Source organism: Carlito syrichta, unplaced genomic scaffold (genome assembly GCF_000164805.1).
Source record: "Carlito syrichta isolate Samal-C Ts95f unplaced genomic scaffold, Tarsius_syrichta-2.0.1 Scaffold302106, whole genome shotgun sequence".
Classification (NCBI taxonomy): Eukaryota; Metazoa; Chordata; class Mammalia; order Primates; family Tarsiidae; genus Carlito; species Carlito syrichta.
In genome coordinates, this window is record NW_007246202.1 from 493,044 (window position 1) to 507,159 (window position 14,116).

At 37.6% G+C, this 14,116-nt stretch overlaps 1 protein-coding gene across 1 annotated transcript; it reads left to right on the plus strand.

Annotated features, from left to right (window-relative positions):
* The first annotated feature begins 6,517 nt into the window (after window positions 1-6,517).
* Window positions 6,518-13,329, plus strand: TLR3 (toll like receptor 3). The gene is made up of 4 exons (XM_008056098.2): window positions 6,518-6,967; window positions 8,982-9,173; window positions 10,927-12,779; window positions 13,015-13,329. The coding sequence occupies exons 1-4, from the start codon at window positions 6,524-6,526 to the stop codon at window positions 13,241-13,243; spliced, it is 2,718 nt and encodes a 905-aa protein (XP_008054289.1). The 5' UTR covers window positions 6,518-6,523; the 3' UTR covers window positions 13,244-13,329.
* Window positions 13,330-14,116: the final 787 nt, after the last annotated feature.

A 14,116-nucleotide genomic window follows, 5' to 3' on the forward strand; every position in this document is an offset into this window, starting at 1 on the left:
GAAAGGAAAGTTTTTTGTTGTTGTTGTTTTTAGATGGTCTCACTAACTACATATACACATGAAAAAAATGAACCTTGGCTCCTACTTTAAACCATACACAAAAATTAATTTTAGAGAGACCATAAACCTTAACATAATTGCTAAAGCCATGTTAAATTTTTTTTCCATCACTATAGGGCATTTACCATAAATGAGGCTTCCGGGACTGGAAGTTGCTCTGGGATAGTGAGCCAGTGAGGGAGGGAGGGAGGGAGCGGTGAATGAATGTGAAGGCCTAGGACGTCACTGTACACCACTGTAGGCTTCCTCAACACTGTGTAGTTAGGTGATGCTAAACTTATTTAAAATATTTTACTTTCAGCCGGGCTCGGTGGCTCAGCCTGTCATCCCGCGCCTTTGGGAGGCTGAGGTGAGTGGATTGCTGAGCCCGCGGGTTCGAGACCCGCCTGGGCAACTTGGAGAGCCCGCACCTCTACAATAAATCAAAAAATCAGCCGGGCGTGGGAGCGCACGCCTGTAGTTCCAGCCACTCGGAAGGCTGAGGCGGAAGGATCGCCCGAGCTCAGCAGGTCGAGGCTGCGGTGGCCGGGAGCGGCCGCTGCACTCCAGTCTGGGCGACAGAGTGAGACTCCAACTCAAAAAAAAACCAAAAAACAAAAACAACAACAAAAAAAATTAAAATATTTTACTTTCTTCATTAATACCTAACCTTAACTTACTATAACTGTTTTTACTTTATAAACTTTATTTGTTTAACTTTTTGACTTTTGTAATAGCAGCTTAAAACATACATTGTACACCTAAACGAAAATCCGTTCTTTATATTCTTATTCTGTAAGTCTTTTCTATTTTTAAATTTTTAATTTCTTTGTGACTTTTGATATTTTTTTGTTAAAAACTACGAAGACACAAGCACACAGGATCAAGATCATCAATATCACTGTCCTTCACCTCCACATTTTGTCCCACTAGAAGGTTTTCAGGGGTGACCACACACATGGAGCTGTCATCTCCTATGGTAACAATGCCTTTTTTCTGGAATACCCCTGCAGGATCTGCCTGATGCTGTTTTACAGTTAACTTAAAAATAAAAAAAGGTGAAGGTGTACACTCTAAAATAATAGAGTATAGCATAGTAAATACATAAACCAGTAACTTAATCATTTATAATAATTATCAAGTACTATGTATTGCACATAATTGTATGGGCTAGACTTCTACACGACCGGCACCCCAGTGGGTTTGTTTACACCACATCACCACAAACACGTGGGAAAAGAATTGAGTGATGGCACGGTGGCATCGTCACTAGGCGGTAGGAATTTTTCAGCTTCCTTATAACCTCGCTATGCGGTCCGTCATTGACCAAAACGTTGTTATGCTGTGTATGATTGAATATACGTAAAAAAAAAAGTGTTCACAAATGTTCATGCAGTTATTCATACCACTAACCAAACAATTCATATATCTCATAATAAAAGCATGGGTAAAGTGTGGTATATTCATACAGTAGAATACCACTTAACTAGAAAAAGAAGAACCACTGGAATGTGGAGCACGATAAATGATACGCTGAGTGAAAGAAGCCTTATATAAGAGAGTGACTATGATCCCATTCTATGGGTTATAAGGCACACACAACTAATCTGCAATGGAAAGAATCAGAGTAGAAGTTGCCTCTGGGAAGCAGGGGTGGGAATGACCTGAGAAGGAGGTGAGAGAACTCTTCAGGGATTGGCTTGCGCAGATGTTTGCATTTGCCAAAACGCGGAGAACTGGAGATTTGTGCATTTCATTGTATACAAATTTTACAACAAAAGAAAAACCTCAAAAACAAATATTGAGCTGTAGGTAACAGCGTACACTCTGCTCAGAGAGAAGGGTACTGATGTTTGAAGTGTACTTTGGTGAACTGACAATGGGTGGAGGATGGGTAAATATTTAATAACACAAACATGTGTGAATTGTGCTGTAGAGTTAAGATTTTTCTCATTAAATATGGTGGGAAGCCGGGCTGGGTGGCTCAGCCTGTCATCCCACGCTTTGGGAGGCTGAGGTGAGTGGATCGCTTGAGCCCACGGGTTCGAGACCCGCCTGGGCAACTTGGCGAGACCTCCTCTCTACAATAAATCAAAAATTAGCTGGGCGTGGTAGCACGTGCCTGTAATTCTGGCCACTGGGAAGGCTGAGGCGGAAGGATCGCCGGAGCCCAGCAGGTCGAGGCCGCCGCTGCACTCCAGTCTGGGTGACAGAGTGAGACTCCAACTAAAATTTTTTAAAATGGCGGGAAAAAATTACCTAATTATTCGCAGCAGTGAGAATGAACAGATGCTGCTACATAACAAGGTGCAGGTAAGTTTTACGAGCCTAATGTGGAACAAAGAGAGGTAGGGCACAAAAGGATACATAAGGCACAGTTCCATTAATATGGAATATAAAAGCAGGTAAACTTTTTTGCAGAAAATCATGAAGTGCTTGTGTTTGGGAAAGAGGAACTTGGGACACTGGGAGAGAGAGGAGGAAGGATTCTGGGGGCTCATAGTGTTTTATTTCTTGATCTGAATGGTGATGACACTGACATGCTCATTTTGTGAAAATTCAACAGATTTGTGTCCTGTTCTTGTATGCATTTTTTAAATAATTGTTAAAATTTTTTTTAAGAGCCAGTGTAAGTCCTGGTATAAAAAAAACTAAACATATCTAGAATTATAGAATAAAAAGACAAAAAGACGGAAAACATAAAAGGAAACATTAAATACAGACAAGGTCACACAGGAAAGTCAATGTCCACCTAAAAGCAGTTTTAAAGGAGAACACACAGGAAAAGTAGGAGAGGCGATCATCCAAGTAATAATAGACAAATAAATTGTAAAATTTAAGGAAAACATGAAACTTCAGTTCAAAAATGCCAAACAGTATGTAGCCACATTTTAAAAAAAAGACATAGCTTGAAATACCTTATGAAATTTTACATTACTGAGGGTAAAAAGATACTAAAAATTACTAAACAGAAGAAGGAAAAGAAAACAAAACAATCCTTTATATAAAGGAAGGAAAGTCAGATGAGCATCAGACTTCGTTTTAACAACACTGAATTCTAGAAGACAATGGAGTAATGTCTTTGTGATATTGCATAAAAACTATTTTGACCCTTAAATAGCCTATACATCAAAATTATATGAAGACTTGAACAAAAAACAGACTTACAAAAACTTCTGAAGATGTCATCTTATATACATTTGGAGGTGGCAGTAGAAGAACTACTTAAGGAGATATTCTGGGAAAAAGAGAAATATTTCAAGAAAAATTATATTTAAATCCAGAAAACAGTGGTATTAAATCAGGAGTGAATTACATGATGATTGCGGAGCAGCAGAAGCTGGATGTACCCACCCAACTTTTTACAATTAAAAAACTTGGTATTAATGAAAATGAGGTTGAAATAGGGGAAATTGTATACGTCAAGAAAATCATGGTCTTAAAAGACAGCAAACTAAACAAGGCATAATCCTGAAGAATTGATTTACAGATTCTCTCCCACTTAGGATGGTTTGACTCACAGTTTTTCAACTTGATGGTGCAAAAGTGATACACATTCAGTATACTCTTTGACTTAGAATGGGGATACCTGTCCAGATAAACGCCCCCTACATTGAAAGCATCCTACATTGAAAAGGCACTTTTAAATCTAGGATGAGTTTATTGTAATTAAGTCCATTGTAAGTCCAGGAGTATCTATAGGTTGAAGGGATAAGAATTCATAGTGTTTCAATTGTTTAAGGGTCTGCTGCTGAGGACACAGGGTTATATCTTTTGCACTAAACTCACTGTATTCATGTTTTATTCATGGACACTATCAGTTCCTTAAAAACTCTTTTTAAGGCAAAGATTCCATAAACTAGAATCTTTTTTCCTTCCATTTCTATGTGCAAAGTTGTGATTGTTACTTTAGTCTTCCCAAAGTCCCATTATAATTATGTTTAATTTGTAAGAATCACTTATACAAAAATCAGAGTAGTTTATGCAAAGTTTCATAGGCAATGCTATTTGTACACTATATAAAAGATGATTATAAATCCTTTAAAATCCTTTGGGTTTTGTCAATCATGTACAAGCAAGTGCTTAAACATGTTACTTTCTATCTTTAGACTAAATATTAAAATAAATGACCCATGGATGCCTCATAAACCGGGACTGTCTTTTTATTGTTTAAAATGAACTTGAATACAGACCAATTTTAAAGGACTTTGGTCTCCTTACAAGATCATTTGTAGTTGTGCAGGCAAGATACTGTCTGCCGCTCAGCTTGTAAAGGCAGCCAAAAATCAGTGCTAACCCACCTAACCCCAGGCTGAGTTCATAAAGAGCTTCTTGAATCTTTGTAACCATTCATGAATTTCCTTGAATTTCAATTATTTTACCTGCTGTTTCCCTCTACAATTGACTTCTTGGTTAGTGGTTAGCTGTGAGTATCTCATGTTAAAATTTGTCCTTGTTTTTCATAGGTTCTGTTTATAATGTGAAAAGTTATAAAATAGAACATACATAGTTATAATGGTCCATTTATACATCATGGGATCATTGCATTGCATAATATTAGTAATAACATTAAATGCCACTTTATGCCAGGTTATATAAGACAATATACATGGTTTACTTCCTTTAATCCTCACAACCTGCAGAGGAGCTCACCTGTTTTAAAGATGAGGAAACGAAGACCTGAGATCTGAATGAACCTGTCAAAGGCTGCAAAGCAGAAGACTCAGGATGAGAACGCAGGCAATAGGACTCCAGAGTCGATTCTTAGCCGCTGTGTGTTTCTAAGTACTGCTGGTTCTGCAATGAATATTTATTTATATAGTTATAAAATTGTAAACGATACCTATTGACTTCAAATTTTCCAAATTAATCTAAACAAAGCATCTTGTATTCAATCATGGTTCAGGATAACATGCTAAAATTTCATATCTTGACCATACCAAACAATGGTTTGGTAAAAGCAAAATAGCTGATGGTTTTAGGAATAGCCAAAGTGTGGCGGAAACACAGGGATGTACATTTCCTGTGCTACAAAGAGAGGCCTCAAGGATTTTTGTCTGAAGTTGATTGATCTAGAAACAGAGTTTGGGGTATAGGTTTTATTATTTTTATTTTTCATTTTTTTAGACTAGAAAATATAGTGTATTTAGAAAGTAAGTTAGAGAGAGGAGATTCGCCTCCCCAAGGTAGGGGAGGGTGTCTAAGCCAGGAAATATGGCCTGGCCTTAACTCAAGGAGCACAGGGCACATCTTAGCAAGGCAATGGCTGCAATGGCCTACCAATGGCTGGGTATCGTTTTTAAAATTATAAATGGGGCCATTGCTTTGCTAAACTCTGATCTGACCACATGGCTCTTTGAGTCTTTGAGCTATGGCCACCATGTTTTCCTAGATTGGCCCCCTCTCCTACTTTGGGGAGCTGAATCCCTTCTCTCTTTCTAATTTAATTTACTTTCTTTTCTTTTCTTTCCTTTTCTTTCTCTTTCTCTTTCTCTCTCTCTCTCTCTCTCTCTCTCTCCCCCCCCCTTCCTCTCTCTCTCTCTCTCTCTTTCATAGGAGTCTCACTCTGTCGCCCAGGCTGGAGTGCAGTGGCACGCTGGATGTACCCATCCAACTTTTTACAATTAAAAAGCTTGGTGTTAAATGAAAATGAAGCCTTATATAGTTCTTCTTTCAACAAGAAAGAAAATCCGCAGCCTCAACCCACTGGGCTCAGGCGATCTTTCCGCCTCAGCCTTCCTTGTAGCTGGAACCACAGGCGTGCACCATCATACCCAACTAATTTTTTGATTTATTGCAGAGACAAGGTCTCACCACGTTGCCCAGGCTGGTTTCCAACCCCTGGGCTCAGGCGATCCTCCTGCCTCCACCTCCCAAAGTGCTGGGATGACAGGCGTGACTAATTTACTTTCTAAATAAACTGTATTTTCCAACCTAAAAAACAAAACAAAACAAAAAAATAAATGGAACAAATTTCACAAAATAAAAAATAACTAAAAGGAAGCATTGTAATGAGAACAAGGGAATCATATAATTACGTCCATTATTTTATAGTGAGAAGATAATGCTTAAAATCAGTAAACAGAGAAACAGAAAGTCAAGCATATTATTCAAGTTTATGGAGGTGATCGTGATAATAAAAATAGACATCACCGGGAGAGGTTACCTTGGAACACGGCAACCCAGATGGAGGTGGAGGAGTTTATATATTTGTTTGCTTGGCTTTTCCCTCTTTTTTTCCACTTCAGTAGTTTTGGGGGATACAAATATATATATTTGATGTTTTTACTTTTCTGTGCTGCTTAAATTTTTTCCATTTGATGTATTACTTGCATAATATACACTCATGGTATAAAAGTATCACTAAAAAGATCATATCTAGTCACAATTTGGTTACGTATTTCGCAAAAAACATACTAATGCAGATGAAAGCATGTGTTATTAATGCTGTTCATACTTTTATGTTTTTTTGTACAGCAGAATCATGAGGCAGACCTTGCTTTGTCATATCTACGTTTTGGGGGGACTTTTGTCCTTTGGTATCCGGTACACATCTTCCGCTCATCAGTGCACTGTGAGCCGCGAAGTAGCTGACTGCAGCCACCTGAAGTTGACCCAAGTACCTGACGACCTCCCTACAAACATAACAGTGTTAAATCTTACCCATAATCAGCTCAGAAGGTTGCCACCTGCCAATCTGACACGGTATAGCCAACTTGCTATCTTGGATGGAGGATTTAACAGCATCTCAAAACTGGAGCCAGAATTGTGTCAAAATCTCCCCTTGTTGGAAGCTTTGAACCTCCAGCACAATGAACTCTCTCAACTTTCTGACAAAACCTTTACTTTCTGCCTGAGTTTGACCGAACTCCATCTAATGTCCAACTCAATCAAGAATATTCAAAATAATCCTTTTAAAAACCAGAAGGTAAGATGAAAATACTGATGTACATATAAGAAATGAAAAATGTTATCTAATGTTAAATTTTCGCGTCATACAGTTATTCTTAGACTTTAATAGCTAAATAGCGAGGTAAGCGTGAGGAATCGGATCCACCCCAATTGGTGGTGAGACATATACAGATATTTCCATTATGATTGAAAATGTTTCCGAAAGAGAAAAGCTGCAAATTTATTTTTAAAGAAGTCTGCTTCCCTTGCTGTCTCCCATTAGAAACAGGACTTAAATACAAGAGACAGACATTATGATCCAAGAGAGTCAAAATATTGTATGAGGAACATGGAAAATAAACTCTCAATGCTGCTGATTTAGTATGTGACATAACAAAAAATGTTGAGTATAAAGACTGACTTAAAGTTAGCAAGCTGGCACAAGATATAGCAAATTGTTCACCTAAAAATTACCTATTCTTCTTAAACTATCACCGTTCCAATAGCTACCACAATTTTCTTATCAGCACTTTGCTTGGGGATTTTTCAATTTTTTTCCTTGTATTTTTAGTTGACACATAATAATTGTACACAGTTATGAAATTCAATGTGTAATGACTACATCAGGTTAACTAGCATATCCATTGCCTTAAATATTTATCATTTCTTTGTGTTGTAAATATTCAAAATCTTCTCTTCCAGCTTTTGGAAAATATACAATAAGTCAGTTAACTGTATTCACTCTACAGTGCTGCAGGACACCAGGAAAAAAATGCATGTTATTGTCTCTAAAGCTGAGGAAAATTATTGTGCTTACAATTATTGTGCTTTTCTTAAACCAAAGTGATTTCAAGTCTCTTTGTTTTCTTCATTTTTTTGTCCTTATAAAAAATTTAGCATCGCTCCTCCTCAGAGTTCAATAATAATATATAAATTTAAATATGCTGTGAAACATACAGTGATTTGCTCACTAGCTATCTTAAATGCTTTCTTATGCCTGCTTAAATTCTGTGTGGTTGAAATGTCTTTGGATACAAAGACTTCAAAATCTGGTAGAGAAATCGTTGGCAAAATGTTAATTTTATTTTTGAAACATAAATAAGAGACTGGTTCTCTGTAATAGAGATTACATAGGATTTTGCCCTAACAGATAACCAACTTTTCCTTATCTTTTACCTGAGTTTGATGTTTAAGTGTTCAAAAGTAAAACCAGGCCGGGCGCGGTGGCTCATGCCTGTAATCCTAGAGTTTGGGGAGGCAGAGGCGAGAGGATTGCCTGAGCCCAGGTGTTCGAGACCAGCCTGGGCAACTTGGCGAGACCTCGTTTATATAATAAATCAAAAAATTAGCTGGACGTGGTGGCACGAGCTTGTAGTTCCAGTCACTGAGAGATTGAGGTGGAAGGATTGCCTGAGCCCAGCAGGTTGAGGCTGCAGTAGCCCTGAGCATGCCACTTCACTCCAGCCTGGGTGACAGAGTGAGACGCCAATTCAAAAAAAAAATGAAAAAGTAACACTGGGTGATAAAACACCCCACAGCACCGACAGAACATACAAAAATTAATGTTCTGTTCTAGTCACCATCCCAAATTTACATAACTGTGAATCTTTCTCAATATAAAATTTATTTAGGATTTTATGGACGATAAAGTCTTACTCATGTTTTTTAAGGAACTATGTTTTCTTTTTACTGCTATTTTCAAGGCTAATGCATGACACTTTATGCTTGATAAGTCACATGACTACTCACATCATCTGTAAATGTTTATTACAAATGCATAAATAAATTATGAATTTTTTATATCATAAGTAAATAAGCTTAAATCTTTTATATTTTGGTAAGAAAAATAAAGCGAGTCCTAAAATAAGAAACTAAATTTTTGCAACAATGGCGTTTTTAGCCACAATAAAGATTATTTATTACTCTTGTTGTCAGTTTTCTACAAAATGGTAGAGAGATGGTGTTTTGCTGTTGAGGTATTTCTAAGATTCATTTTTATTTGGAGGAAGTTTCTGATGACAAGACTCTTACATATTGTTTTTTTCTCTCAGAATTTAATCAAATTAGATTTGTCTCATAACGGTTTATCATCTACAAAATTAGGAACTCACGTCCAACTGGAAAATCTCCAAGAGCTTCTATTATCAAACAATAAAATTCATGCACTAAGAAGTGAAGAACTTGATTTCCTTGCAAATTCATCTTTAAAAAAATTAGAGTTATCGTCAAATCAAATCAAAGAGGTAAGAAGTAAGGCCAAATGCGTTCTACCTTTCAATGTGGGTAGTCCTTAACTATGTTACACAAGTAGGAGTGGTGGCCTTTGCCAAGTCTTCCAGAAGTCCTTCGCATCTACTGCTGGGGGCCACTCACAGCAGAGTTTAGGCAGCCTCAGAAGACATCGGGAGAGAGGACTCTGCCGTCCAACAATGCCAGGTTCAAATCCCTGTGCCATAATGAACAGCTCTTTGACCTTGGGGAACTGATTTAAGCCCTGAGTCTCTTCATTTGCAAAGTGAAAAATAGTACTCTCTAGCTCACAAAAGCTCTGCAAGAATTAAAACATATGACAGCGAAGAGCCCGGAATTTAGAGTTCGGCTCGCAGGCCCCCTCCCTGGACTTTGTCTTTTAACAATTGGGCAGTCAGGTAAGTTGTTCACATTCTCTCTGCTCTAGCTCCCCAGTTTTTCAAATTGGCATAATAATAACGCTACTTCATAGGACTGTGTGGTAAAGAATTTAGGATAGTGCCTGGCATGTAAGTGCTCAATAAACAACAAGTAGCACTATGGTAGTACAAAAACGTTCCTGTAATGAAGTAAGCCTAATACTATCTCTTTTTGTATCTTTGATTTTCAAATGAACTATTTTCATATGCAAGCTTATCTGTATTCTACACACCTTTTTTTTTCCTTTACAGGAAAGATATAAAAACATTGAAAATTCTTAAATAAAACAGTTTTTCTAAAAAGCTGTATTATTTTTCAGACATAAAAATAGACCGTGTACAAAATTATCTTGAGATAATAATAAAGTATTTTGTGCAAGCTACTCTTTTTATTTTATGTGTATAGTCTTTTAAATCAGCTTATTCTTCTGTCATTTTACACAAGAGTAAGCTGAGATAAGTAAGGTTTATGTGACACATCTCAGACCCCATAGGGGATCACTTGGGACAGAGCTGGGTTTCTGCCTCAGTTAGACCAGAGTCCCTGACCCTAACAGCTGTGCCTTTTCGCCCCTTGGGGACAATGATGTCTCCTGCTTTTTAAATTAATGTCATATCAGAAACATCTCCCATGGAATTAAGAAACATTCAAATACTTAATTGTAGTGGCTTCAAAACAATTCTACATGTAGATTTATTATAATTAATTTCATAATTTCTTGCTTTGCATTTTAACTCATTTGCAACAAAGCATCCTTTCTTCCACACTTCTCTCTTGACCCGTAACTCCCTGGTGGATTTCACTACAAGGGACTGGCTGTTGTCCTGTCTGGGTCCTTTTATCATGCCTGCTGCTGTCGTGTCCCAGCTCTGAATCCCAGAACAGTCGGGGCTCTGTGAGGGGAGGGGATTGGAGCAGAAGGGAGCTAGGAACGCTGTAGTAAAATAAAGCCAGGTGCGAAGACAGAAAGGACAGCTCAGATATTCAGAGGGAAAGATGTGTGTCGCTTTTCGTAATAAAAACCGTCCAGTCCTTCCTTCTGTGACATCTACTGAGAACAAGCGGTCACCGAGACAGAACCGGGATGGGTCCCAGGGTGGCTTCATGAGTAGTCTGGGTAGGGGCTGCAGCAAGAAGTGGGTGTTAAGGCAGAGTGAAGAAGGAACAGTGTATTAGGAGGGGAATGGAAAGAAATGCCCTGCCCAAGGACCATGGTGAATGGTGAATGAAGTCCAAGTAAAGAATTGTATTTAAACCTCTCAATGGCCTTACATAGTCTATTGTATTTTGATAATTAACCTCTTTTTTTTTCCTTCCCACCTTTAGTTTTCTCCAGGGTGTTTTCATGCAATTGGAAAGTTATTTGGCCTCTTCCTGAACAATGCTCAACTGGGCTCCAGTCTCACAGAGAAGCTTTGTTGGGAATTATCAAACACAAGCATTCAGAAGCTGTCTCTGAGTAACATCCAGCTGGACACAACCAGCAATGTAACCTTCACCGGGCTAAAGCAGACAAATCTCACCATGTTGGACCTTTCATATAATAGCTTACGGGTGATTGGGAACGATTCCTTTACTTGGCTTCCGCATTTAGAATATTTATTCCTGGAGTATAATGCTATACAGCACTTGTATTCTCACTCCTTTTATGGGCTTTTCAATCTGAGATACCTGAATTTGAAACGATCTTTTACTAAACAAAGTAATTCCCTTGGTTTGCTTCCCAAGATTGATAATTTTTCTTTTCAGTGGCTAAGATTGTTGGAGAATCTTAACATGGAAGATAACAATATTCCAGGCATAAAAAGCAATATGTTCACCGGATTGATAAATCTGAAATACTTGAGTCTATCCAACTCTTTCACAACTTTGCAGACTCTAACAAATGAAACATTTTTATCACTTGCTCATTCTCCTCTGCACGTACTGAATCTAACCAAAAATAAAATCTCAAAAATAGAAAGTGGAACTTTCTCTTGTTTGGGCCACCTGAAAATACTTGACGTTGGCCTGAATGAAATTGAGCAAGAACTCACAGGCCAGGAATGGAGAGGTCTAGACCATATTTTTGAAATCTACCTTTCCTACAACAAACACTTGAAACTTACTAGCAACTCCTTTGCCTCGGTTCCAAGCCTTCAACGACTGATGCTTCGAAGGGTGGGCCTTAAAAATGTGTCTAGCTCTCCTTCGCCCTTCCACCCTCTCCGTAACTTGACTATTCTGGATCTAAGCAACAACAACATTGCCAACATAAATGATGACATGTTGGAAGGTCTTGGGAAACTAGAAATTCTGGATTTGCAGCATAACAACTTAGCAAGGCTCTGGAAACATGCAAACCCTGGTGGTCCTGTTTATTTTCTAAAGAATCTTTCTCGCCTCCATATCCTTAACTTAGAGTCTAATGGCTTCGATGAGATCCCAGCCGAGGCCTTCAAGGATTTATCTGAATTAAGGGGCATCAGTTTAGGATTGAATAATTTAAACATACTTCCACCATTCGTCTTTGATAAGCAAGTGTCACTGAAGTCATTGACCCTTCAGAAGAATCTTATAACATCAGTTGAGGAGAATGTCTTTGGGAAAGTTTTCAGGAACCTGAGTGATTTAGATATGCGCTCTAATCCATTTGACTGTACGTGTGAAAGTATTGCCTGGTTTGTTAACTGGATTAATAAGACCAATACCAACATCTCTGAGCTATCGAGTCATTACCTCTGCAACACTCCGCCTCAATATCATGGATTTCCAGTGATGCTTTTTGATATATCACCCTGCAAAGACAGTGCCCCCTTTGAACTCCTTTTCACCGTCAATACCACTATCCTGTTGAGTTTTATCTTTATTGTACTGCTCATCCATTTTGAGAGCTGGAGGATATCTTTTTATTGGAACGTTGCAGTACATAGAGTTCTTGGTTTCAAAGAAATAGACAAACAACCAGAGCAGTTTGAATATGCAGCATATGTAATTCATGCCCACAATGACAAGGATTGGGTCTGGGAACAATTCTCCCCAATGGAAGAGAAAGACCAATCTATCAAATTTTGTCTGGAAGAAAGGGACTTTGAGGCAGGTGTCCTTGAACTGGAAGCAATTGTTAATAGCATCAAAAGAAGCAGAAAAATTATTTTTGTTATAACACATTATCTATTAAAAGATCCATTATGCAAAAGGTAAGTGAACATTGTTAAATTTTAAGTGTGTTTCTGCTTTTCAATAGAATTTTTAAATATTGCCAATGTTATTACCCAAAACTCAAATAATTTTTAGAATAAAATTAAGAAAAAACATAAAACTGATTTTTAGTGACAGATTAAATGTTACAGAGAATTTTAGATTGCAGCACTTTTGGCTGTTAAAAACTATGTATGTATTATATAACTTAATTCAATATATTTCTTTACTTAGATTCAAGGTACACCATGCAGTCCAGCAAGCTATTGAACAAAATCTGGATTCCATTATACTGATTTTTCTTGAGGAGATTCCAGATTATAAACTGAACCATGCACTCTGTTTGCGAAGAGGAATGTTCAAATCTCACTGCATCTTGAACTGGCCAGTTCAGAAAGAACGGATAAATGCCTTTCATCATAAATTGCAAGTAGCACTCGGATCCAAAAATGCAGTGCATTAAATTTATTTAAAGATGACAATAGCAAAGGAGAAACCTTCTTAATTTAAAAAGTTCCATGGTAATTTTGAGCTTCACTTAAAATAGCTGTTGGGGCTCAAAAACCAATACCCTAAAATATGGCATTTTGACATGCTGAGCTGAAGAAGCCTCAAGGTTTCTCAGATCTTCCTGCCCCACCTCTTATCTCTGGATCTTCCTGCCTCCCTGTAAATCTCATTATCTCTTGCAGAAAATAGCAACAAGATGTGACCACACCTGAGCAGATCTTCTTAGGGTATAATAATGACTGTCTCCAAGGGTCATTTACATTCTAAGGAAAACTATTTACAAATTCGTCTCTGTTCTCTGGTCCAATCATTGTCCCTAGCGATCACTTGTTACCCCTCAATTCCTCTTCTTTCCCCATCCATAACCTGCTTTTTTTTCTATTTTATTTTATCTTATTTTAGAGATGTGGGATACAAATCAGAATTAGGTATACAAATGATCATTGTCCAGGTAAAATTTTGCAATAATCCATTCTTTCCTTAGCTGGAAGTTGGTATTTAAGATTTTGTAGCTCATTGGGAATTTGGGTTTTCATTCTGCAGGCTTCCATGTATACATGTTAAATAAATTTGTCTGCCTTTTCTCCTATACCTTTAGAAAGCCAATGACCATGGGCCCCACATAATGTAATCTGCTTATTCAAATTTGTAGGTGATAATATTATCTCATAATTACATCTCTTCTATGGAAATTTATCAATTTCAGGCCTCTTATTGACAACTGACTTAATTTGACTCAGAACAAACATATAAGCATATTAGAATATTCTCTACTAATGAATATGCAGTTAGTTACTGAGGCCTATGACAAAAGAGTTTGAAAATA

Coding starts and splice junctions, on each gene's coding strand:
- TLR3 (XM_008056098.2), top strand. CDS start 6,524: ATGAGGCAGACCTTGCTTTGTCATATCTACGTTTTGGGGGGACTTTTG. Junction 6,968..8,981: donor ATCCTTTTAAAAACCAGAAG/GTAAGATGAAAA, acceptor TTTTTCTCTCAG/AATTTAATCAAATTAGATTT. Junction 9,174..10,926: donor CGTCAAATCAAATCAAAGAG/GTAAGAAGTAAG, acceptor TCCCACCTTTAG/TTTTCTCCAGGGTGTTTTCA.